This window comes from Toxorhynchites rutilus, chromosome 2 (genome assembly GCF_029784135.1).
Source record: "Toxorhynchites rutilus septentrionalis strain SRP chromosome 2, ASM2978413v1, whole genome shotgun sequence".
Taxonomy (NCBI): Eukaryota; Metazoa; Arthropoda; class Insecta; order Diptera; family Culicidae; genus Toxorhynchites; species Toxorhynchites rutilus.
In genome coordinates this window covers 57,945,418-57,973,044 of record NC_073745.1, presented here as the reverse complement: position 1 = coordinate 57,973,044, position 27,627 = coordinate 57,945,418, and the positions used below count along the sequence as shown (strand labels likewise).

General features: G+C 39.1%; 1 protein-coding gene across 3 annotated transcripts in view; it reads right to left on the bottom strand.

Moving 5' to 3' along the window:
• LOC129767802 (paired box protein Pax-6-like) overlaps positions 1–22,956 on the bottom strand; it is a 170,373-nt gene extending 147,417 nt beyond the window's left edge. For all 3 annotated transcript variants that reach the window (XM_055769009.1, XM_055769010.1, XM_055769011.1), the window contains exon 1: positions 21,720–22,956. In XM_055769009.1, the coding sequence (XP_055624984.1) occupies positions 21,720–21,867 (148 nt within the window). In that variant the 5' untranslated portion in view covers positions 21,868–22,956. The remainder of the gene's footprint in view (positions 1–21,719) is intronic.
• Between the last annotated feature and the right edge of the window lie 4,671 nt (positions 22,957–27,627).

Genomic DNA, 27,627 nt, shown 5'->3' with positions numbered 1-27,627 from the left:
GCGCTCTCCACCCAGTCCCTTCCGTCATCCCGTGGTCTCTTTCCCTTGCTTTATCACACCGGATCGCTTTTTCGGTTGGTTGTGTTTTGTTCGCTTCCTTCCCGTGCCAGAGATGTGCTGTGAATCCCGTACCTGACTCGTTGTCATCAACGCGAGCGCGCGCGAGATGACGATCTGCGTCGCGCGAAGGATCGCGATGGGAAAAGGTTCAAAAGCTGCTGTAGCATACGAGATCTCGATCACCGCGATGCCGTAAAGCAATTTCACATGCACTCGGCTGCAGCATCCTCTGTTGTCCTCTGCTGCGAGCCCGCGAATGAGAATGCCGAGGAATGATTGATTTTATTTGTGAGCGAGTTTGACTTGATTTTGATAAATATGCTTGCTGCTAATTTGCACTTTGTTTTTTTTTCTCTTTGTTGTGAGTGTGCAACATTTTGCTTCGAGATTTTTCTTTCCTCGATTGGCCTGTCGGGGATTATTCGAGCCGTAAGGTGTTTTTTTCTCGAATGTAATGTGATGATTTATCGTGGGTCCGAGGTGTTTAGTGAACACCGTTGCATAATTTGTCAGCAGTTTTCTGGGTCACTCGAATATTTGACATGTGTCAAGCGTCAAACATTTGAAATCGCGACAGAAAATCGATAGTAATTTATTATGTGCAGGGTTGTTTTTGTGTTTTGTAGTAATTTGCAACAATGACAAAGAACGAATGACGCCATGTTCACGAGAACATAAAGTCATAGCTTAAACACCGATGAGTGACAGTAAAAGTCTGCGGACAAACACAATGTACAATAATCTGGAAACGTGTGATTCAGAGGAACATGAAATGTTACACATTGGAAATTATTACACTCTAGCATACACAATTATTTACGTTTATCCCAGATATGTCGGAGTTGAGCTTTTTATTAAATATGAAATAAAGCGCAACCGACTCTGAGAAATTAGCTGACTTACTGTTGGGAAATTACGCGGATGTTTCCTTTCTTCTAGCTTCCAGACCGCATGCAGTATTAGTGAATCGAATTAGTAAGGTTCGAGCATACAAACAAAGGACTTGTGAAGCCAAATAATTTGTTCTTCAATTTTGTCTATTACATTGTATCACTTTCTTCAGGCAAAGTGGTCACCCTAAGAAATATGCCCATTTTCAGCGTCCACATACCGCTTCAATTCCCGTTTCTCGAAGAATATTACAGTTCATCTTATTGTTGTTCAAGATAGCAAACGGATTTTATTATAAAAATTCAAATTAGTACATTTTCCATCATTAGAAAAAAAAGGTGAAAAATCGAACTTTTTTTTTTGCTTGGAGGTAAAGTGGTCAGCTAGTGGGGGCAAAGTAGTCACCCGCACATATCAAGCTAAATGGGATAGATTTATGCGTTTTTTTCGTCCAAATTTGCTAAAAACATATTTGATATAATAGATACATTTATGAAATAAGCTTGGTCTATTCACCTAGAGTCTCAATTAAAATTTTCTCATGCATACAAAAACGTAGTAAGAAACACATAACGTTCCGCATAATGAGGCTGGGTTTGGTTGGAGTGGCATATTTATCCAGGCTCAAAGCCACAAAAGGATCCTCTTCAAGAGTAGAATGTGATGTTGATATATCGCTTTAGTAAACAGAACATTGTAAGTTGTTACTCGCCTATGACCACTTTGCCCCCAAATATCAAAGTAATTTCTATGCTAATTGATCGCTGAGATTAAACAAAATATCTGTTCACCTCCCCTAGAATATGTGAACAGTCGTCCAAACTGATGATTTGTCCAACATATTAGATTGAATAAACTAAATTTCACGAGAAATTCCTTAGGTACCATGCGCACAGAACTACGACCTAATGGCTACCGAGAGAGCAATTTCTGTTTTTATTTATATTTTGACATCCGACAGCTCTACTGAAGTACAGGGTGACTCAAAAGTCATTAAATTCTTCAAACATAAGGTGACTATCAAAACGGTTCCAATAGTCAATAGTTATATTACCAAACAAGCAGGTGACCACTTTGCCCCCACTACCCCTAATCCAATTCAGTTTCGACATTCTCAATTGAGATAATGGTATTGTAGTCTGTATTAATTCATAGCGAACGGAACAAGTAACTGCCGGTTGGTAGCGAAGCGATGTGGGCAGAGATGTCAACCTTCCTGATTTTTCAGGATTTCTCAGACTTTTTGGCTCATACCCTGACATCCTGCCAACACTCGATTTTTCCAGATTTTTCTGAAGTGATCCTGATTTTTCCTGATATTTAGTTTTTTTTTATTTTATCACAATAAAAAGGATCCGTATTCCGGGATTCCTGTCAAAGTTTTACTCGTTGGAAATGAGAACTGTCAAAATAACCTACATCAAAAGCTCTCCGGTTCTCCCTTGTATAGTGATTGCTCTTCCTTTCGCTTATTTATTTATTTATTATTACGTATTAATATTTATTTGAATACCCTCCCTGTCTGGCAGGTCGGAAAATAATAAATTTTTTCGTGGATTTTTTTCGGATGTTACGAATAAAGTGAAGTGTTCGTGTATTTTGGTTATTGTTTAAGGCATATTTGAAGATGTACTTTACTTTGTTTGAGTGCACGAATAATGGTTATGGCGCTGTTGACAGTTGGATGCGTAAATGCTGTCTGAAAATCGGTACCTTGCTGGTGGAATCGGCTGTGAAGTAACGGGATGTCACAGAACGAATTCCAATGAATATTTTAAAACTTTAGGACAATACCTAAAGCATTACATAGGGGTTTTTGAAAATTCGCCAAAACGACGGCAATTTTTGTTAAAAATTAGATATTTTTCATGAAAAATCTCTAAATAGCGATTTTTAAAAAATCGAAAAAAAATCGATTTTTAAAAAAACAGGAAGTGGGTTATATCTATGGTATAACCGCAATGGTGACGTAGGACTATCGTTGATTTAGTGATCATTTGTTTGAAGTTGAATCTGAATCCATTCTGTATGAATGAATAAATGAATATTTGGGGGACTTCGAAAACGAGAGCGTTACGTTGGAGGTACAAGGTTTTGTGCATCCAATATTGGACACGAAAATATCCTACTGATGGGGAGGAATAATCTTCTGAAGATTTCCTGCTAATTACACTTGATTGAAAAATCACAGAACCAAATGTATTTGGTCGCAGTGTTATATGGTTAGAAAACATTAAAATAAACTCTTTCGCTTGAATGTAATTTGCAATTCCAAGAGGAACTGGCAGATTATTTTGCAGCAACGATCACTTATTTCTAGATTCCTCTCGATAACCAGCAAACGTAAAGAGTTGAGCGCGTGTATGTGTGTATGGCGGTTGCTCCGATGTCTCAAGCGGAACCAATTTTCGATGCTGGTATTCTCTCGGTCGTCTTCTCTTTCTGATGGATCGGCTTTTCTGCGCTCCGTCACAGTCCCAAACAAACTGAATGCGTTTCAGGTCAGGTCAGGCAATATAAGAAATCCCTCGATCCCTCACCGTCCAGCTCATCCAGCCCGTTCAGTTCGTTCAGTTCGGTCAGCTCGTTCAGTAACGATGTTGTCTTGTCGATGTCCTCACGAAAAATGAATGCGATCACCACCAGAATATCGCTTAAGTATGCTTTTTGTGCGTGATTGAATCGAGAGAAGGCGTGGTTTACGATGGCAATTTGGAAGGCAAACTAGAGGTGAATGAACTCTGAGTTTGGAACTTTCGGCGACTGAGCAATAATTGATTGAAAATTATATGATTTTCGCGATGCGAAACATTTTCCATTGCGCGCGCAAACTGTATTCGATACGAAAATATTCTACCGATGGGGGAGAATAATCTTCAGAAGCTTACCTGCTAATTAATTGCACTTGATTGAAAAATCACAAGATCAATTGTATTCGATCGCAGCAGTACTATGTGGATAGAAAACATTAAAATAAACTCTTTCGCATGAATGTATTTTTCAATTGCCAGGGAATTGGCAGATTATTTTCAGCAACGATAAGATATTTCCAGATTTTCCTCGATACTCGAAGCCCACCAGTGGTTAACGCTACTCGATAACCACCTGTTAATAGAACTTGATTGAAAAACATTTGATCGCAGTGTTACATGGATAGAAAACATCAAAATAAACTCTTTCACATGAATGTATTTTTCAATTCCCAGGGGAACTGGCAGATTATTTTTCAACAACGATTAGTTCTTTCCAGATTTTCCTCGATACTCGAAGTCCTCCAGTAATTAATGCTAACTCGATTGAGCACTTGAGCACTTAAGAGCACTTGATTGAAAAATATTTGGTCGCTGTATTACATGGTTAGAAAACATTAAAATAAACCCTTTCCCAAGGAATTGAAAAACCAGGGGAACTGGCGGTTTTTTTTTCAGCAACGATTAGATTTTTCCAGATTTTCCTCGATACTTGGTCGCAGTGTTACATGGATAGAAAACATTAAAATGAACTCTTTCGCATGAATGTATTTTCCAGTTCCCAGGGGAACTAGCAGATTATTTTTCAGCAACGATTGAATCTTTCCGGAATTTTCTCGATGCTGAATGGCATCCAAACGAAGAGTTCCGCGCGTGTGTGTGTGTGTGTGGCGGCTGCTCCGATCTCTTCCTGGGGAACCGTTTGTGGCATCACTCTCCTCCTGATAGATTCCCTTCTGGCCTAAGGTGCACAGGCTCTTGGTGACACCGTTCATCAGCGCTTTCATGGTAAACGAAGAGCTTCACCACAACAGCGACAACATGCTCCAATCGCTGTTCAATTAGAACTGAGTGGATTTCCGAGCGGCGCTCGCTTATATACCGATTGGTGATTTCAATAGCCTGTTTTGAAAGCAATTTTAAGACTATTGAAACAAGTTTTTGGATCAAAAAGTAACAAATATATAACGCGTAGACATTTTATCTTTCGAATGAAGTGTTTATCATACCATTTCGTTCAGTTGTTTAGGAGCTATTAACGCTCAAAATCTCGGTCTCCGGCGTAACGCTTTCGTTTTCGAAACTTTGATTTTACACCCCGGTATAGAAATGAAAGACGTAGTCCTACGTCAAAATCGAAAATCGAATATCCAAAAAACGGATATGAACGCCTTGGATAATTCATGTTTACATGCTGATAGAAAAATTCAGCCAAATCGGTCGAGTAGTTCCTGAGATATCGATGCCACCAGTTGAAATAACATGGTTTCAAGAAAAACGCGTTCAAAAATTCGTACGGCAATACTATTTCCCATGAGGTGACCTCATACTTTTGGCTGTAACAATGACAGAAAATGATACCGTCAACGCCAATTGAATGAATGAACATAGAGGATACTTTTGCTAGATCTTTTTGACGTGGGACTACGTCTAACCGGAATATATGGGGGGTAAAATGAACATGCAGGAAAAAATGAAAGATTTCGAATGCTTATAATTCGAACATTTCTTACTGGATCGGAAAGATGTTTGCATCAATTGATAGGGAATATTTCTACGCATATATCGCAATTATTAGAATGTTATTCTTCATTAGATAAACAATTGAATAACTGAAAAATGTTGAGCGTTATCTAAACGCCCTAACTGCCTCGTTTTGACTGGCCCGATTTACAGCTTCCCCAACACAGCCATCAAAACCAAGCAGCGTTGGAGAAATTGGCTTTGCAAATACGTGAAAGTATGGAGACCTTTGTGGCTGGAGTAAATCGGCGTTGCAAATTCATGCAAGTCGGGGGTATTTTTCTTCCGACTGAAATGTGTTTCCCTAACACAGACTTCTATTCCATGGAGCGTGAGGAAATTGGCATTGCAAATACGTGCAAGTCAGGAGCATTTTTGTTCCGACTGAAATGTGTTTCCGTAACACAGACTTCAAGACCGAGGTATCGGGGGGATCGGCTTTGCAAATAAATGGAAACTGCGAGTATTTTTGTACTCACTTGCTTTTGTGCAGGCTAGAATATGTTTCCAACACGGTCTTCTAAACTTAGGAGCCTAGGAAAATCATGCATACACTAGAGGCGAATGAGCTTTCAAGTTTCAAGCAAATTCACGTTTCGAGAAGTACATACACTTGAGAGTTGCAAACTCCAGAGGGAAATGTAAAATAAAACAATCGTTTGATAATTCTTCCGTTTACATATTTTGTCCTAGGCATCATACGAAACGTAAAAGGACTGTCATTAAATTTACTTGTAACAAAAAGCATAATGCATGAATTGACCTTACATGGCATTTGTTCAATCTATTTACTCACAAAGCAAATATATTGAATTCAATTGAATTCGGAAATTGTTGCATTCAATCAAGAATTTAATCAATACAAACAAATAATTCATTCTTCGCCGATTGCCCGAAGTAACCAGACGAAGGAAAGTCGCGTCCAAGTTCCGTTATCGGTTACCGCGTGATTGTTGTTTTTTTTGCCGCTGAAGAGTTCATTTCACTATCTGGATAGTGAGTGAAGTGCCCTGCCTGCAAGTGGATAAAGGCTTTCATCCTCGGAAAGCCAAGCATTGGTTTTTGTTTTGTCGCTGCTTCGCCGACATTGGAGATTTCGCCGAGTCATCGTGCCAACAGTGACAGTTCGGGTAAGCTTTCACCGACGACTGTGTGTAGTGGTGTCGTAGGCACATTCCCACCACCAACGAGCTTTCAGCACGCTCCCGTTCATCTGCACTGGAGTGCGTTCATAGGTGAATAAGATTGAATATACTGAGAGAAAATATTTAATAATTATAAGTTTTTGTTTTGTTTTTGTGAATTATTTTATTGTGAAATATTGTTTAAAAAAATACTTAGAATATAAGTGAAAATTTAAAATGGCAGAGAGTGGGGGACCTTCGGATATGGAGGTCTCTGACTCTAGTTCCCTCCTAACGGATAAAAAAAAGTCACTCAAACGTGTTCCAAATACGGAAGATACTTCTTCTGGGGACGAGTCAGCTAACCCTACCAAGCCTCCCTCCAAAAAACTAGCAAATCTCCCATCTGCCCTTAACGATCCCACTCTACCTTCAACCTCGTCTTCTCCCTCTGTTCTTCCCGCTCCTTCTCAACCTTCGCCTTCCCACTCTCAATCCCCGTCCTCGCCTTCCCCCCCTGTTATTCCCACTCCCCGTGTAAAGGTCTATCCAGAAGATGCGCCCGGAACTGGTCCCTGGGTTGTTTTCTTCAGGCCTAAGCCAAATGGAAAGGCGTTGAGAGTCATGCAGATCGCGAAAGATCTGGCAAGGTATACCTCCGTTTCGGAAATTTCGAAGGTTAGACCAAACAAATTGCGAGTTGTCGTGAATGATCGAAAAGATGCAAACAAGATTGTTGTCGATCAGCATTTTACAATTGAGTATCGGGTCTACATACCCTCTCACATAGTCGAAATTGAGGGTGTGATAACCGAAACGGGCTTGACGTGCGAATACATTACGAGTGAAGGTACCGGCCGTTTTAAAAAACTGCCCTCGACGACTGTTAAGACCTTGGGTTGCCGCCAGCTCGGAACAGTCTCCCATGAAGGAGAAGAAAAGAAATTTACGCCGTCCAACTCGTTTCGAGTCACCTTCGCTGGTTCAGCTCTCCCTGACTACGTGATGGTAGATAAATTGAGGTTAGCCGTGCGACTTTTTATTCCAAAGCCAATGACTTGTCTAAAGTGCAAGTCAGTTGGTCACACGGCTGCTTATTGTGCCAATAAAGAACGATGTGCCACTTGCGGAGAACAACATGAGGGGAAATCCTGCAGTGCGACTGAGCATAAGTGTCCATATTGCGGGGGATCCCCACACGTGCTCTCAGCTTGTGAAACATACAAGGCTCGCTGGGAGAAACAGAAGCGCTCTTTGAGGGAACGCTCTAAACGCACTTTCGCAGAAATTTTGAAGGGCGCTTCTCCACTGGCTCAAGAACAACAACCAATCAATACACACAATGTCTTCGCTACGTTGCCAGTTGACGAAATGGAAGCGGATACAGCTAACGGGGGCACGCCGTTTATTTCTCAAGGGAATCCCCGGCGCAAAAATGTGACCACTCCCAAAGTTCAAGGACAAGTCCCTCCGGTGATACCCCCTGTTAGCTTGCCCAAAAAATCGAGTGCAGCGGATAAGCAAAATCAGGTCCCTCCTGGCCTCCGTGGTAATAGTTCACCTTCGAACGACCCAGCACTCGAGGGGACATCAAAAACCCCAACTGTCCCTGTTTTTCCGTCAAGTTCAACTTCCCAATCGGGATTTATAAAGTTGTCTGACCTTGTGGATCAAATCTTCACGTGTTTTAATGTTTCCGACTCCATCAGAACCATTGTCACCGCAATGCTTCCAGTACTAAAGACAATTTTGCAGCAATTGATGCAAACATGGCCCCTCCTTGCAATGATTATCTCTCTTGATGTCTAATTTAAATAGAGAGGTCGGAGATATCACTGTTTTACAGTGGAATTGTCGTAGTCTTATCCCTAAATTGGATACATTCAAATTTCTAATTCATAAACTCAATTGTGATGTTTTTGCTCTATCCGAAACCTGGCTCTCTTCTCAAAATGATCTCTTTTTCCACGATTTTAATATAATACGCTTGGACCGTGATGACAGATACGGAGGGGTACTATTGGGGATCAATAAGTGTCACTCATTTTTTAGAATTGACCTTCCACCTACTGGAGGGATCGAAGCTGTTGCTTGTCATGCAAACATCAGAGGCAAAGACCTCTGTATAGTCAGCTTGTATTGGCCTTCGAGAGCTGCGGTTAGCCGCAAGCAACTTGTTGACATGTGCTCACTCCTTCCTGAGCCACGATTAATCTTGGGAGACTTCAACTCTCACGGAACTGCCTGGGGGGAACAGTACGACGACAATCGTTCATCGTTGATATATGACCTTTGTAACAGCTTCAATATGACCGTTTTGAACACTGGGGAAACAACACGTGTACCTAAACCTCCTGCTAAACCAAGTGCTCTTGACCTCTCGCTTTGCTCGAATTCACTATCGTTAGATTGCAAGTGGAATGTAATCCAGGATCCCAACGGTAGTGACCACTTGCCAATCAAAATTTCTATCACCAATGGGTTGAATTCTTCTGAATCAATAAACATGGCATACGACCTCACAAGACACATTGACTGGAAAAAATATGCGGACGCGATTGCTCTAGCCATCAATTCCAGAGATGGTTTGCCTCCATTGGAGGAGTATAACTTCATTTCTCGTTTGATCTATGACAGCGCGGTTCGCGCTCAAACGAAACCCATCCCAGGTTCCACTATTCGTCGAAGGCCTCCCAATCCATGGTGGGATGGCCAGTGTTCCAAGCTTTATGGAGATAAATCGAATGCATTTAAAGCTTTTCGGAAACGTGGAACCCCTGAAAATTTTCAGAAGTATTTGGACCTTGAAAATCAATTTAAAAACTTGATCAAAGGGAAAAAACGTGCTTATTGGCGAAATTTCGTGGGAGGTTTGTCACGAGAAACGTCAATGAAAAAATTATGGAAAGTGGCTCGAAACATGAGAAATCGCTCTTCATCCAATGAAAGCGAGGAATATTCACATCGATGGATTTTTAATTTTGCACGAAAGGTTTGTCCCGATTCCGCTCCAGTGCAAAGAATTATTCGAGATATACCACAAGATAGGTGCGATCTTGATTCCGAGTTTTCGATGGTAGAATTCTCTCTTGCTCTCCTTTCATGTAACAATTCTGCTCCGGGATCGGATAGAATTAAGTTCAACTTGCTGAAAAATCTCCCTGATGTGGCGAAACATCGCTTGTTGAACTTATTCAATCGGTTTCTGGAGCATAATATTATTCCAGATGATTGGAGACAAGTACGAGTTATAGCTATTCAAAAACCCGGAAAACCCGCGTCCGACTTCAATTCGTACCGCCCAATAGCAATGCTGTCTTGTATACGGAAATTGTTGGAGAAAATTATCTTGTTTCGCCTTGATCGATGGGTTGAAACGAATGGCCTACTCTCAGATACACAATATGGGTTCCGCAGGGGCAAGGGGACGAATGATTGTCTTGCGTTGCTTTCTTCAGAAATTCAACTGGCTTACGCCGAAAAAAAACAAATGGCTTCAGTATTCTTGGACATAAAGGGGGCCTTTGATTCTGTTTCAATAGAGGTTTTGTCAGACAAATTACAATCTCGGGGTCTGCCGCCTCTATTGAATAATATGTTATATAACTTGCTTTGTGAGAAACATTTGAACTTTTCTCATGGAGATTCGGCAGTAAGTCGGGTCTCTTACATGGGACTCCCCCAGGGCTCATGTTTAAGCCCCCTTTTGTACAACTTCTACGTAAGCGACATTGACAATTGCCTTACACAAAATTGCAGCCTAAGACAACTTGCAGATGATGGAGTGGTGTCTGTCGTAGGATCAAACGAATCCGACCTGCAAGAATCCTTACAAGATACTTTGAACAATTTTTCAACCTGGGCCATTGGGCTAGGGATCGAATTCTCCACGGAGAAAACAGAGATGGTGGTTTTTTCTAGGAAGCATAAACCAGCAAAACCAAAGCTTCAACTTTTGGGTAAACCGATCACTCATGCTATGTCATTCAAGTATCTTGGGGTCTGGTTCGACTCTAAATGTACTTGGGGGGCCCATATTAGGTATCTGAGTAAAAAATGTCAACAAAGAATAAACTTTCTCCGTACAATTACCGGCACCTGGTGGGGAGCCCATCCCGAAGATCTTATAATGTTGTATCGAACAACTATTCTCTCAGTGATGGAGTATGGCAGTTTCTGTTTTCAATCAGCTGCCAAAACACACCTCATTAAACTCGAGCGAATTCAGTATCTTTGTCTCCGTATCGCGTTGGGATGTATGCCCTCAACGCATACCATGAGTCTCGAGGTTTTGGCAGGCCTACTCCCACTAAAAGATCGCTTCAATTTATTATCTCTTCGGTTCCTCATCCGGTGTAAGGTTATGAACCCTTTGGTGATCGGAAATTTTGAGCAGCTGATCGAGCTAAATTTTCATTCTGGATTCATGAGCTCATATCATCAATTCGTCTCCATGCAGGTTGATCCTTCTTCGTATATTCCCAACCGTGTTTGTTTTCCTGACTACATCAATTCCTCTGTGCATTTTGATCTGTCCATGAAGCAGGATATCCATGGAACATCAGATTATCTTCGATCGAGGATCGTTCCAACGATCTTCGATGCAAAGTATGGGGATATCAATTGTGATAATATGTACTTTACTGATGGGTCCTCTATGAATGAGTCCACAGGATTTGGAGTGTTCAACGAATTTTTTAGCACCTCACACAGTCTTCAGAATCCTTGCTCAGTGTATATTGCTGAATTGGCAGCGATACACTGGGCGCTGGACAGCGTCGCCTCACGACCTGTTGAACACTATTACATTGTAACGGATAGTCTTAGCTCTGTCGAAGCTATCCGTTCAGTGAGGCCGGAAAAGCACTCGCCGTACTTCCTTGAGAGAATACGAGAAATTTTGAGTGCTTTATCCAGACGCTGTTATGTCATTACCTTTGTCTGGGTCCCTTCACATTGCTCAATTCTGGGTAATGAGAGGGCTGACTCATTAGCAAAGGTAGGTGCAATTGAAGGCGATATTTATCAGCGTCAAATCGCCTTCAATGAATTTTATTCTTTAGTCCGCAAAAATACCATAGTTAACTGGCAACGCAAATGGAACGAAGATGAATTGGGCCGGTGGCTCCACTCGATTATCCCTAAGGTTAGCCTCAAACCATGGTTCAAAAGTCTGGACTTGAGCCGGGACTTTATTCGCACCTTCTCCCGACTCATGTCCAATCACTGTTCGTTAGATGCGCTACTCTTTCGTATTAATCTTGCCGACAACAATCTTTGTGTTTGTGGCCAAGGTTACCACGACATCGAGCACGTTGTTTGGTCGTGCGAGCTGTATCTTGTCGCCAGATCGAATTTAGTAGTCACCCTTCGGGCCCGAGGAAGGCAGCCCAATGTGCCGGTGAGAGACGTGTTGGCTCGGTTAGACCTTGATTACATGTCCCAAATATATGTATTCCTTAAAGCTATCGATCTTCGTGTGTGATTGTCCTTATACCCTTAGTTTTTCCTTTTCCTTTTCCTTTGTGAGAGATCGGATCCCTTCTTAAGAATAAGATGAAATGTAAATACATATTAGATATAAGATAGGTTTAAGAATTGAGTGTGATGAGTGTGATTGAGAGTGTGAGTGTGATCAATGTCAACATATCCTCATATCCCCTCCTTTTCCTGAAGAAAATATGTCACCCTTCTAAACTCGAGTTGACCGCGAGTAATCGGTTTCCTATATTATTAACATTAGAATTAAGTAAAAATGTATATATACTAGTAACAATACAGTAAGGAGTTCGGCTCCTTTAAACCTATGTAACTGAGCCTGTAAAAATAAACGATTTAAATAAAAAAAAAAAAAAAAACAAATAATTGCTAAGCTAAGGTCAGTGTTGAAAAAAATCGTCATCGCTGAGCTCAAACGCATAGATTTTCGGGCTAGGTCGCATTAAAAACCTATATACTCCAAACGAAAATCAAAATGACAACTCCAGACAACCAGTGAATATAAGCAAATGAACTCTTGTTCTTCAACATGTTTTGAAGGTTATTTTTTCACCCAGTGTCATTTTCATATTGATCATTCGAGAGATCAGAATTGAATCTCATTTTAGCTAAATGAATATCAGCTGTTGTTTTCTTTTATCCTGAGGCTGCTGTGTGCGGATGGTTTTTATTCAATTAGAACTTTTATTGTATTGCTGCTTGCAATACAATAAATACAGCGTTTAGGGATCGTTCGCGGTTTTTTGCTTGTCTCTATCCAAGTGTTTTATGATCCCGTGCTGCTTTGCAGCTGCCTGATGTCGTGTTTGGAAAATTCACTGCCAGAACGAAAATCTTTTCGAATGTGATGAATATCAATTTGTTGCTTTTGATGTTTGAAGTATAAATAACAGCGAAGTTATGAACCCCACTCAATGCCGCATTCATTCATTATAGCAAATTTGTTCATGCATCAGCGATATGAACAAAATGAACTCGTTTGTTATTGTCATCAATACATGAGGGAAGTGTTTTTCAAGGTGAAAAAAAAGTCATTTACATTGAAATAAAATCATGTTCGTTACGCGTGAATATTTGTTGATATTCTAAGACACTGGCTAAGGTAGTCCCAGGTCAACCTAGTGGTTATATCACAGATATAACTCACTTTTTTTTCTCTCTCTCTCTCTCTCTCTCTCTCCTGAATCTTATCTTGAGGATTACAGAGTTATAGATATTTAGTAGAATTTCTTTGTAATGTATACAATTATGAATTATTAAAAACCCGTAAAAATGTATGACATTTATTGTTGTAGTCATAGTATCATGAACTACAATACTAACAATGCATAATTGTGCCTTAAAAAAGGACGAGTGAAAGTATAAAACAAAGCAATAAAAGTAATACAATAAGGATTATTAATAGATTGGGTACGGAAATAATGGAAAGGATATTAGCCGCTAAGAATCATGTAGAACTGATAAAAAGAAGACAAAAGTTCCCTTATATTTTTGCAACAAATAACAACTAAATGTAAAAAAAATTGACGTATGAAAAGTAAGAGAAGTAAGCATTTTTCAACATAAAATGTATTCCTCATTAAACATTGTTTTATTTATTGAAGAAAATATTTCAAATTGTTCGGAAAGTTAGTGTCGCCATTGATGACGTTGATCAAGAGTAATCCTCAGTATACGACAAATGAATTAGCAAATTCAATACAAATATCTAAATCCACCGTTGATGAGCATCTGCCAAAGCTTAGTTACGTATATCGAGACGATATGTGGGTTCCACACAATTTGAATGAAATGTCTTCAATGGATTGTATTCCAATTTGCGACTCGTTTTATAAATGTAACGAAAATGCCTTTTGAAGCAAATCGTCTACGTGATAGACGTTGCCTTTCCATCAGGCCAACACCAAAATGCATGTCTCGATAAATTACACGAAAAATTATTTTGGAGTCATGGTAGGAGACCCTATATCACCAGTTCTCAGACTAATCGATTATGATCAGATTATCGCAGGTTCAGGTCTCTACAAAACTCATTCAAGAGCCAGAACTTCGACAGTGTTCGATAAGAAAGCAAACATGATCTGGTAGGATAGAGTTTTAAACCTGCATGAAATCTGGCGAAAGATCGTGGAACAAAACTGTGCATATAAAATTTAATAAATGTATGTCTGCCTATCAAAATGATGACTTTGGTCTCCCAAAAATCGCCACGAACTTTCCGGACATCCCAAAATGATCTATCCTGATTTATCCTGATTTTTAGTTTCTTTTCTCTGATTTTTGAAAAATTTCAGTTGTCAGCCCTGGTTGTGGGTGTAAACACGTGGGTCTTTGGAGCAACTTTGAATATTTGAAACATTCAAAAAAGAATTAGACGACTTTTTAAAAAGGGCCGAAATTTTTTTCTTTATTTTTTACAAAAAAATATAATTCTAAAACTGTAATACCTACAAAATTCTAATTGAAGGATGAAATGTAGGAAATTGTTTAAATTTCCATCAAAAAATACTAAAAATGTTTTAAGAAAATTTTTAGTATTATTTCGCGAAAAAAATTTTAGATATTAAAATTCATAAAAAAAAAAAAGAAAGGGTGTGTCACATCAAATTACATCACGGAAAAAACGCTGTAGAAATTTAATTTTTAGGAATTATATCTTCAGCTTTCGCTTATAATCAGATAAGAGTGTATAGATCACGTTGGTCATGCTTCACTGTCAATTTTTCGTAAATTTGGAAAAATGTCGTCGAACGAAAAAGAGCGTCGTGAATTAATCCTGCGCACTCATTTCGAGAATCCGGAGTTGTCACATCGGGACATCGGTAAGATGCTGGGAATCGTCCAATCCACGGTCAGCAGAGTACTAAAACGATACTTCGAGAACCTAACCATCGACCGGAAGGTGAAGAACGGCAAAAATGGATGCTCCGTCAGTGAAAAAGATCACAAGCGCGTAGTTAAGCAGTTTAGACGTGATCCGAGAAGTTCGGTTCGGGATGTCGCCAATAAGCTGAATTTGTCAAGCTCATTCGTCCAGCGGACCAAGCAGCGGGAGGGCCTGCGTACATACAAGGTTCAGAAGGCTCCTAACCGCGACGAAAGGCAAAACATGGTGGGGAAGACGCGAGCCCGGAAGCTGTACACCGAAATGCTGACGAAGCCGCATTGCCTGGTAATGGACGACGAAACCTACGTCAAAGCGGACTTTCGTCAGCTGCCGGGCCTGTTGATCTTCTCCGCAGAGGACAAATTCAGCATTCCGGAGGAGATTCGCAAGCAGAAACTATCCAAGTTTGCCAAAAAGTACATGGTGTGGCAAGCGATCTGCTCTTGCGGAAAGCGAGCGCCCCCTTCGTGATGACCGGCACGGTAAACGGGCAGGTTTACCTTAAGGAGTGCCTACAGAAGCGCTTACTACCACTATTGAAGCAGCACGAGGGCCCGACCATCTTCTGGCCGGATCTCGCTTCGTGCCACTATTCAAAGAACGTGTTAGAGTGGTACGAAGCCAACGGGGTCACCTTCGTGCCAAAGGAAATGAACCCGCCCAACGCGCCGGAGCTTCGCCCAATAGAGAAATATTGGGCGATTATGAAGCAGACCCTCCGGAAGAACCCAAAAGTTGTCAAATCGGAGGCGGACTTCAAGAGAAAATGGATTTCTGTTCAAAAAAAACTACAACCTGACGTTGTACAGAACCTTATGGACGGGGTAAAGAGGAAGGTGCGAGCATACGGGCTTGGGCTCGAAGTATGAATAAAAAGAAAATGCCAAAAGTTGTTTAATAGTTTTTATTTTACTGGCTAAAATTTTCAAAAGGATCGGTCTACTGAGCGAATTTCTACAGCGTTTTTTCCGTGATGCAATTTGATGTGACACACCCTTTAGCCCTTACAATTTACAACAAATCGTTCATACATTGGACGATGGGCATTTTTACAGGGAAAAAGTTTTTTTTTTCATGTTTTCTTTGAACAAATTAAAACTAATCCTAATTTTGTTTTAAGTAAAGATAGCGATATAGTGTACGAGGAGCATTCAGAAACAACTGTCAGTGAGTTTTTGACGTAGAACTACGTCTTTCATTTCTATACCGGGGTGTAAAATCAAAGTTTCGAAAACGAAAGCGCGACCGAGATTTTGAGCGTTGATAGCTCCTAAACAACTGAAATAAATGGTATGATAAACACTTCATTCGAAAGATAAAATGTCTACGCGTTCTATACTTGTTACTTTTTGATCCAAAAACTTGTTTCAATAGTCTTAAAATTGCTTTCAAAACAGGCTATTGAAATCACCAATCGGTATATAAGCGAGCGCCGCTCGGAAATCCACTCAGTTCTAATTGAACAGCGATTGGAGCATGTTGTCGCTATTGTGGTGAAGCTCTTCGTTTTTCATGAAAGCGCGGATGAACGGTGGCACCAAGAGCCTGTTTGTGCACCTTAGGCCAGACATGACTCCATCAGGAGGATAGTGATGCCACAAACGGTTCCCCGGGAAGATCTCGAAGCAGCCGCTACACACACACACATACACGCACGGAATTCTTTCCGTTTGGATGCCATTCAGCATCGAGAAAGATCCGGAAAATAATCTGCCAGTTCCTCTGGGAATTTATAGATACATTCATGTGAAAGAGCAAAATAAACTCTTTCCATGTTTTCCATGTTTCCATGTTTTCTATCCATGCAATACTGTGACCAAATATGTTTCAATCAAGTGCTATTAACATATGGTTATCGAGTTAGCATTAACCACTGGTGGGCTTCCAGTATCGAGGAAAATGTGGAAATATCTAATCGTTCCTCTGGGAATTTAAAAATACATTCATGTGAATGAGTTTATTTGAATGTTTTCTATCCATGTAACACTGTGACCAAATACATTTGGTTTTGTGATTTTTCAATCAATCGCAATTAACAGGATAGCTTCTGAAGATTATTCTTCCCCATCAGTAGGATATTTTCGTATCCAATATTGGATGCATAAAACCTTGTACCTCCAACGTAACGCTCTCGTTTTCGAAGTCCCCCAAATATTCATTTATTCATTCATTCAGCATGGATTCAGATTCAACTTCAAACAAAGGATCAATGAATCAACGATAGTCCTACGTCACCATTGCGGTTATACCATAGATATAACCCACTTTCTGTTTTTTTCAAGAGGTAACACTGGTTACGGTTAAAATGACCTCAGGAGCGTGTAGAGCGTAGTTGTTTGTTTCCAGAACAACTGTCAGTATTGTCCCTACACTCGTTTATAGTGAATGAGTACATATATGTGTTTTGAAATCGTATTGGTTTTGGTCTCCAGAAGTTTTCGCTATATGTGACGCGACGTTAAAAAATGAACAACATTGTGCGATAAAATTTTGCCATCGCTCGGGCTAATCCACATCATGCCACACCTTTCTTACTCCCCAGATTTGGTTCTCTGTGGTTCTCTGTGTTGGTTCTCTGTGATCGTTGTTTCCTGAGCTGTAAAAACACCTCAGAGTCGATTCACCAAGAATATATCAGTAGTAAAAGCATCGGAAGCGATTTTCAAGAAGCTCGGAGAAAAATTCTTCTATCAGACCTTCCAAAAGTGGACAAATCGCTGGGAAATGTGTATTTTACCGGAAGTACTTTGAAAGCCTGTAATTGATTTTTTTTAAATAAATGCATTTTTCGATTTTTGGCGATTTTACTAATAGTTGTTTCTGAATGCTCCTCGTATTCGACAAAGTTTTAGATCTTATTAAAATATGAACTTTTGACAAAGACGTCAACTTTCTATTTTTTATAACTCCTGAAATAGAAAGCATTTTTGTATGAAGACTCCTGAAAAAATAATGTTTTACTCGTAACATTTTTGTGTGTAAATTCAGAAACAACAGAAAAAAACTTTTTAGAACATGAAAATTACGATAATTTATCATCAAAAGCGTCGAGATAAAAATTTGAAAAAAATGCTGAATGTGCATCTCATTACGGCGTATCAAGAAAAAATGATAAAAAAAAATCATCAAAAGTACTAAAAAATATTGAAATTTTGAATTTTTTTTTCAGATTTTGTTCAGGGTTGCGTGGTACAAAAAATATATATTTTTTTTTATATTTCCAAAGGGTCTGGCTGGGTAAGGGAGTAAAAAGTGCAAATCACCAGCTGTATGGAAAATATTGTATGAGGTACAAAATGAAACATTTTGACAGTAGTTCCGTTTCCACCGTGAAGTGTTTTTGAGAATCAGGCCCTTTGTGTCCTTATATGGTACACTAGAGGATCTATGGTGAAAATGCACCTTTTCGTTTTTTTCACGCTATTCTTAATACCTTTGAGACCCACTTTTGTTTTAATTTTTATTTAAATGCGTCCAAATGTGTTATTTTCTCCGCATGTAGCGTAAATTTTTCTTGAATTTTTAAGAGGATTGCGCGAAAGCAAATAATGTTTTGGCCTTTGGGCATTTTTAATTTACTTTGAATTTAGAGGCCCAGTACTGCTCTAATATTTATTTAAATTTTGTTTTTAATATGTCTTAATTTTGTCGGTATATTTAGAGAATTGTGCTGCACAAAGATTTTTTTCTCGTATCTTAAAATATATGAGATTATCTTTACATTGGATTCAGCTGGTTAAACAAATTCATAGGAGTCAGCAGTACAATAGACCTCTGTGAGAAAAAATAAAGTCCTTGTGGAAAGATCATTCGGATTAATGAGAAGAAAACTTAAAAAAAAAAAATCAAATCATTATTATTTTTTTTATTTTTATGTAACAATTGAAAACCACGAATACAATAAAATAATTTCAATTTCAAGAAAATAAAAATAATAATGCAGATGATGAAGAAAATTATTTTTATGTCTCGCAATGCTCTTAAAAATTCAGGAAAAAATTACGCCACATGTAGAAAAAAAAGAAACATACGAACACATTTAAAGAAAAATTGGAGCAGAAGTGGGTCTCAAAGTTATATTTTTTCCAAAATTTCGAAATTCCAGAAAATATATAAATTGTTTTTGTACCGCATATTTAGACTTTTTTTTTTATTATTGGATTTTTTGATGAAAATTTTTTTTGAAGATATTTATCGATACACCTTGGTAGGATGTACTTTTTTTATTTTTGTCCCGAAGCTATTGAGAATGGCGTGAAAAAAACGAAAAGGCGCATCTTTCACCATAGATCTTATGGTGTACCATATAAGACTCAAATATATGGCACTACTGTCAAAATGATTTATTTAGGACCTTATACAATATTTTCCATACATCTGGTGATTTGGTTTGGGGGCATTTTTTACTCGCTTACCCAGCCAGGCCCTTTGGAAATATAAAAACAAATATTTTTTTGTACCGCGCAACACTGAAAAAAATCACACATATCTAGAAAAGGCATAGTAACACATTTAAATATGAATCAGAGTAGTACTGATCCCAAAAAAAAAAAATCAAAATTTCAATATTTTTTTAGTATATAAATTTTTGATGAAATTTTGATGAAATTGAGAGAGATACACATTCAGTATTTTTTTCAAATTTTTCTCTCGATGCTTTTGAGGATGGCGTGAAATAAATGAGAAAGTACGTTTTTCACTATAGATCCTATGTTAAACCACATAGGGGTTAAAAAAACGCCAAAATTTCTTATTGAATATCCTTTACAATATTTGCCATATGATTTGGTTTGGAGGGACTTTTTACTCCCTTACCCGGCCAGGCCCTTTACTAAACTTTTATGTTATAAATAATTGAAATATAAAAACATAGACATTCTTTGCAGTATAGGCTTCATTTTGACATCATTTACAGGTATCGATACAGCCTATAATTTATAATATTAGACATTTGCAAAAAAAAGTGAACAGTCAAAACCAATGATAAAATGTTTGCGTTAGCAAATTCCGCAAAAAACAAGCATCGATCGTTTTTCAGTTTTTGTAGTTGTTTCAACTATTTTGTTTAGCCAGATCGAATTTAGAAAACTCCCTTCGGGCCCGAGGAAGACAGCCCAATGTGCCGGTGAGAGATATGTTGGCTCGGTTAGACCTTGATTACATGACCCAAATATATGTTTTCCTTAAAGCTATCGATCTTCGTGTGTGATTGTACCTATCTCCTTATACCCTCCTTTTCATCCATTGCGAGCAATTGGCCCCCTTGGTATAAACAGTAAAATAAGTTGAAATGTAAATATACAATAGATATACGAATAGATTTAAGAATCGAGTGTGATCATCAACATTGTAACAGTTCCCTTATATCCCATCCCTTTCCTGAAAGATGTCACCCTCTAAACTCGAGTAAACCGCGAGTAATCGGTTTCCCACCTTACTAACCATAGTGTTAGGAAAATTATTTATGTATAGTTTTAAAACATATATTTAAGAATTCGGCTCCTTTAAACTAATGTAACTGAGCCTGTAAAAATAAACGATTTATATAAAAAAAAACTATTTTGTTTGTTGTTTTCATGTTAAGTGCTAGAGAATGTATGAACCTACAATAAGTGGGTGAACAATCTACATTAACAATATCAAGCATTTGCAAAAAAAAGTGACAGTCAAAATCAATGATAAAATGTTTGGGTTAGCAAATTCTGTAGAAAATAAGCATCGTTAATTTTTCAGTTTTTTGTAGTTTTTGTTTGCTTTCATGTTAAGCGCTAGAAATGGTAAGAACCTACAATAAATAGATGAAATAAAAAGATATTTCATGCAGAAATCTTCATTAAAATTAGTGTTCGGAATATGAATCAAGTTTCTACACGTGATTCAAATTGCGAACACTTCATTTTTAAATGTGAATTTAGTGTACTTTAATGTCACAAATAATTTTATATTCAAAAATCTGACATTCTTTGGGTTATAGACTTCATTTTAACATAATTTACAGGTCGACACCGATATACTGCCGTTCTACGCATAGTTGTCCCATATTCCAGAATCAGCAACTGAGAAAAACGCAATCAAAGTTTTCTCGCATATTTGTCTACCAAAAGCTTTAAACATTTTAATTTAGCAATACACCGGGTTTTTTATAAGGACTATACTATTGTTTAATGAAATTTGATGAGATCTCCTCACTGAATCAATCAAGCTTGATTACGGGTTTAAACATTCATGGTGGGACTGTTGTGCCTAGAATATCAACATGGGACAATTGAACTTGATGTTGTTTTTTGATATACTGGGAACAAACAATAATTTTGTTTGTGTTTTTCCGAAAGATTATGCATAGAAACATCGTTTTATGAAGAAATGAGTGATCTGCAAGACCTTCGCAGAATATAAATCTCATTGTTATTAGGCATTCGCTAACAAAGGTGTACACGTGTTCTGTTAAACTTTTTCTTATTTGTTTGAGAATTACTTCGTTCTTCCAAACTAGAAAAGAGTGCATTAGGTCGGCTGGAAGTGTGACATGAAATTCTTGTACTTGAACCGACTTATTCGATATGGATCTACACAAAACACATGGTGGGACAGTTATGAATAGAATATCAACATGGGACAATTGAGCTTGACGGCTCTGGAGCTTTGCTGATGTCGCGCGAGCAGCCACCGAGTAGCCATAATTAAATTACCGTCGGCACCGGGGGCACAACCCTGCTGCCACCATTAATTTTTGTTTTGCCCGTGATGAGATGCACTTGAACTTACCAGTCGGTGAGAGCTGCATTGTCGGTGGCGGCGGCTGCTGGCCGGGTAACCCTCCGGGTACCCTCGGCGGTTCCATACTCCACGGGGCGGCTCCACTCGTCGGCAGCTGTGCGAACTCACTCCCGATCGCGGATCCAATCAACATCATATATGGAGCGGGGTGGGGTGCCGTGGTTGCCGTGGTGCCGGAACCTGCAGCGCTAACGTCGTTGTTGGATGGATGGATTTTGGCGGATTTGCTGATTTCAATTTCAAGTTTGCCAAGCTCACACGGAGTTACACCAAGCCGGTAGCACAGCAAAAGACACACTTGTCATAGGGAGTGCGGGTGAGCTGACAACCCCTAACGTGAGTTCAATTATCTTCCAGCGGAACAGCTCGTACATACGCACACAAACACTCCAAACCCTCGAGGGGGAACACTGTCACGGGAGTAATTAACTCAGGGATAGATCCGCGCGACACTTCGGACCTCGGCTGCGACGGCTGCGCGAACCGTAATTAATTAATTAAAAGTTGATCAGAGACAAATAGAAGTAACACTTGGGCAGGGCAAGCTGTATACGGGCAGGTCCACTTCTCGGGTCTCGAGAAGTTCGCTACGTGTTTTGTTTGAGATCGTTAATTAGCCCGGAGAGGTTTGGAATTTTTCGAACCACTTTTGTTATTTTTTCTGCTTCCTCTGTTCACCCTTAAGTTGCTTTATTCGGCACGATTCTCTGTGCCCTTCGTACCCGTGGTATCGTATTTCTGGTTAATTATCACAAAACTTCCACTTCATCAGCACTTGATTATTCACTTATCGCCGTTAAATTCCTTCCTCACGGAAAATATATGTTTTTCACTTTTTTCGCTGCAGCAATGAGTTCTTCACCTCGAGTGTGTGGCCAATATTTCACAGACAACAGGTTTTTGGTTAGCTGGGCATGACGGATTGGTACCAGATTTCGCGCACTCCCGCCGTTACGAAGGTCTAGGCGAAGATAACACCGCATCCGAAGTCACAGCATCAGCAGCAGCAGGCACAACAACAACAACAACAACGGACACCACGATTCGGATAGTGACCCGCGATTCCGCGTAGCATCTTGACGATGTGAGCATAGAGAGCGCACGGACCAAAGCGAGGACCATGAAGGAACAACAAAAAAAAAAATACACAGAAACAACAAACTTTCGAACCAATGGCTCGCGCGAACGGACGGAACGGCAGGTAAAGAGTACAGCAGCTCTTGCGTACCAGTATCAGACTGAAAGGCAGGAAACGAGAAGCACGAAAGCGTTGAGCAAAATCAAGCACCCGTTGAGCTTGGAGAGCTCAGGCGCACAAATACCAGCACATCGGTCCCATCGTCGGCAGCCACCGTAGCTACTTGTATAAAAGCCCACTCCGCACAGGTATATTAGCAAGCTAGCTGTAGCTGTCCCACTCCGGCCAACGGTGGGCGAAAGCGAGAGAGCGCACAAAATTGGTCGCACCCACTGAGTTTACGTGGTCTTGCTGCATTAAGGGAATGTGGGGTGTTCGGGATTAGGCGCTGTTCGGGGCTCGGCTTCCTCGTCAGCTTGGTTGCCACCTTGGTTGAGGTGGGTGGGTCGGTGTGTTCGTAACGGTGGTAGTGGTGGTGCTGGTGGTGGGTGGTTCCACTTGCAAGGCAGCAAAAAAAAAAAAAAAAATACGGTGGCTTCACAATGCGGAGAGCGACGGGAGTTATGTATTCCCTCGGCGGATCCGTTGCGATTGAGTGCGATTCAGAAGGTTGATTGGTTGTGATCGATGGCAATTTGTGATTTATTCTCCGAAAACATCATTATTTGCCGCCGGCAGTACTTTGAGTAAATATTACTCTCCGTGCATTAGATAAGCAGTAGAACAAATTTGATTCCAATTTTTCTTCTGCTGTGAATAAGAAAGTGTGGTCTCTTAGCCATAGACCAATGTGCATCATACCGAGAGAAAAAAATTGTACGAAATGAACAACATCACGCTGCGATCGACCACAAGGAAAAATTTGAATGTCATAAATTTGTTACCCAGATTTTATCGAGCCGCGCCGTGGGCTCGAAATTGCTACTAAGCATGAATTAAGCATCAGATAACAGACAATTTGCATCCGTAATCTGTCCACAATCTGCGACCGGAGCGGCAGCGCACAAGTGTGAATATCAAACAGAATATTATAATGCCGTCGACAGTTTGTCTTGTCGTTGCTCAATCATCGAACGCAACCAATTGGCTGATTGAATATTCATTCAACGGGAGGTTCGCGGTTTTATCGGTGTATATCATACGTTATGGACTGATTACTGACTTGATCCTTGAACTGAACAGAAAAAAGTATGGCCATATGGCAAACTCCTGACTCCATTTCGATTTCAATGAATGAACATATTTTCATTAATTTTAATATAAATTCTAAAATTCATTTGTAACATAACATAAACATTTTTTATTTACATCACAATTATCACATAATTGAATCGATTCCTAATGCAACGTATAATGAGTTCGGTTTTTACCTTTCAACATTAATTTATACTTTTTTGTGTTAACCATTTTGAACTTTAGGAAGGAAAAACAAATGAACGTAATTCAAGGAAAAACTTATAAAAAATACCTTGATTCTGAATCAGACGACAGTTACAAACAAACCTTAACAACTAATACATGTACAAACATAAATCTAGCAAAATAGGGAAAGTAGAACTAGCACATTTTTGATAATAATTTAGGTGAAGCTTGTTCTATTGTTTCCATATTGCTGATCTCGTGAAGATCAGCGGTGCTATGCCATGGATGAAGATTTTGTATAATTTTAAGGCAATTGTTCTGAAACACTTGTAGTTTTTTACGATGAATCAAAGTATAATTTGACCACACTGGAGAAGCGTAGGCCATAGTTGAACGGAATGCAGTTTTATACAGTATTTTTTTGTTTTCTATATGTAATTTAGATTTATGATTAATAAAGGAATATAGCATCCTGAATAGTTTTTCAGTTTTTTCTAATGAGTGTATTGTACATGTTTTTGAAACGTTAATTTTTTATCTAAAACTAATCCTAAATATTTTACAAGGGATGTCACATCCGTCAATTTTCAGATTTCTTTTAGGCAATTTATCTCGACTTCTAAACCTTGTGAAGAATTGAATAATTGTATTGCTATTGTTCAAATTTGTAGTCACTTTTTTTTATAAATAAAATATAACGTTTATTTTAAAACTATAAAAGAGTATCTCCATCAAAAAAAATAATTTTCGCATCTTAAGTAGAATGCAAGTGCGCCAACATCAATTCTTCCGTTAATTTCATTAACATAATTGATGAACAGACTTAAAATTTTCAATATTTGACTTCGTTTGGTAGTTGCTATGTTCAGTAGTGCTGGTCGCATTAGTTCGCAAGAAAGACGTTGCCATCCCTCGAGTATTCCTGTTATTCTCTGTTGTACGTAAGCCCAAGCAGGTGCTACCCGGAAACAGTCACTAAATTTGTGTTGCAACGTTTCAATCGCAGTATTACAGTGCAGACAGTGTTCAGCATTCGCTCTTTGAATCCTTTTCATTAATTGCCTATGTTCTGTCTTCTCATTTACGAACAGATACAAACTGCTTCGCTGGCTCGACGATAGTTGTTTCGTTAGAATATTCTTCCAAACTCTTTTCCAATTTGTTCCCGGATTTCTCCGTTCAACACGAGGTGTTTCTGTTCGCTCCAGAAAGATTCGGTGGATTTGTCCCCTAGATGGATTCGCTCTAACAAGTGGGGGGAGAAGGGCGATTTGTTGGGAAATTATCTTGAAGCAGGGAAGGTCTGCGGGGGGAGGAATAGCCTGGTTCAGAAGGGATTGGTAATAGGGGAGGGAACCACTTGCCTGTATGTGACGATTCAAGAGCAACGCTTTGCATTTGAAGACTGGTAGCTGCAGTTTCAGTCCACCATATTCGGTATCACGCGCTAGTTGCTCCATCGGAACTCGCGCCGGAAGTCCACGCCACAGGAATGACCCCATAAGCGACGTTATTTTCGCCGTGTGAACGCAATACGGCGCAAGAATTGAGGCCACGTACCAAATCTTCGCCGTGATGAATGTGTTCAGTACTATTATTTTCTGATAGAGGTTGAGATTTCTCCAGTGCCATAAATACTCTGCTTGGGGCCCCGGGGCAAGGCAGTTTGAAGGGGTACCTTGTACGTTGCATAATAGAGTGATCTTCAATGGGATTAATAGGATATAAGTATATTGTACCTAATCTCTAGACTAAAAGTTTTATTTACGTTATTGCTAAAATAATAAAAATGAAATCAGAATATATTATATATTACGATATTGCTAACTTTATAATATAATACTAACAGGAAAACCAAATGTGTTGTTATTATAGACATTTATTTATCGTATGGGTATATAAACAAAAATCTCTTAGTATCTGGCTTTAGCTCAGTAGGTACGTATTAATTATTTATTTGTATTAATTTACAAATTTCTTCTTCTTGCCTATTTTAAGGAGAATTGATCAATTACGTTATCGTAATCGATGTTATGGGCTTTCTTGCTTTCAATCGATAAAATTGCTAATCCCGATAATCTTTCCTGTCCCATGGTGCTTCTTAAAAAAATCTTAATTAACTTCAATTTTGAGAAGGATCTTTCGGCTTTCGCAACGGACACCGGTAAAGTCAAATACATAAAACAAGCAGTGCAAATGTCTGGGTAGCTAGATGCAAGCATGTTATTTTGGATTATGATGAAATCTGCTAACTGTTTAACACTGCTCATCGCCCTTAACACCTTACTAAATGATGACTTCAGCGATAGTAACTGAGGAGCAAACAGGTACGACATATTATCGTTAAATTTATTAGTAAATTCATTCGCTTTTTCTGTGAGTACAGCATCTTAAGTTGTTACGATGAAATTCGGTTGTATCACTTCATATGTTTCCAATACTACGTTCATACCTGTGAATCTGTTCTTCAATTGTGCAGATAGTACATCAATCATGGTGGAAAAGATGTTCACCCTTAATCTAGATTTGGGATTTAAAAGGCGTTCGTCTGCAGCCAACTCATCAAAGTGTCGTTTAACGGTCTTGACTCGATTCGAGCTGTATGCAGTTGAAATTCCACATTTGTTACAAATACTTTCCGTTTCAGCCACAAAAACTGTTTCGTAATGACAAAATGGAATCCAAAGCATTTTCTAAAGCGTTTTCTACCGTCTTCAGATCTTGATTTTCAGTTTGTAGCATCTTGGAGGCGATATTAATTTTTTCTAACAGTTTGCACTGTATAGTTAATAACAACACAAATTCAAACTTTTCCATTTTCGTCTTGAGATTTGTTGCTTCCGTTCTCTCCTTCATTGTACGAGCCGTTAAAATTAGTTTTGATAACGATTTCAACACATAATTGTATCTTACTTTCGAACCATATAATGCATCATATCTGCCTGACCACCTATCCATTTATTTTATTTTTTGATTTAACCATATCAACGTTGTCTGTTCTTCATTATCTTCATGTTGTAGCTCATTCCATCTTACAATACTGTGTTCATAGAAAACATAAATGCTCTCTACATCTTCGAAGAACTGCTTTATTTCACGATTTGCTGTTACTGTGTCTTTTAATACCAGATTTAAGTTATGAGCTGCACAATGAATTAAATATGCGTGTGGCGTGTTTTCTCTTAATTTTTTCTGAAGACGTTATAAGCTCCGCTCATAACGGCTGCACCATCATAGTATTCTGACCTCTGCATTGTTTAATATCAAGCCCTTTCTTCGAGTCAAGAACTTGAGAACATAGACCCCCAGCAGATTGACCCCTCACTTCTGTGAATCCAGTGAATACTTTGCAGATGTCTATTCGGATGGGCTTATTTATATTATCGTTATCATCAT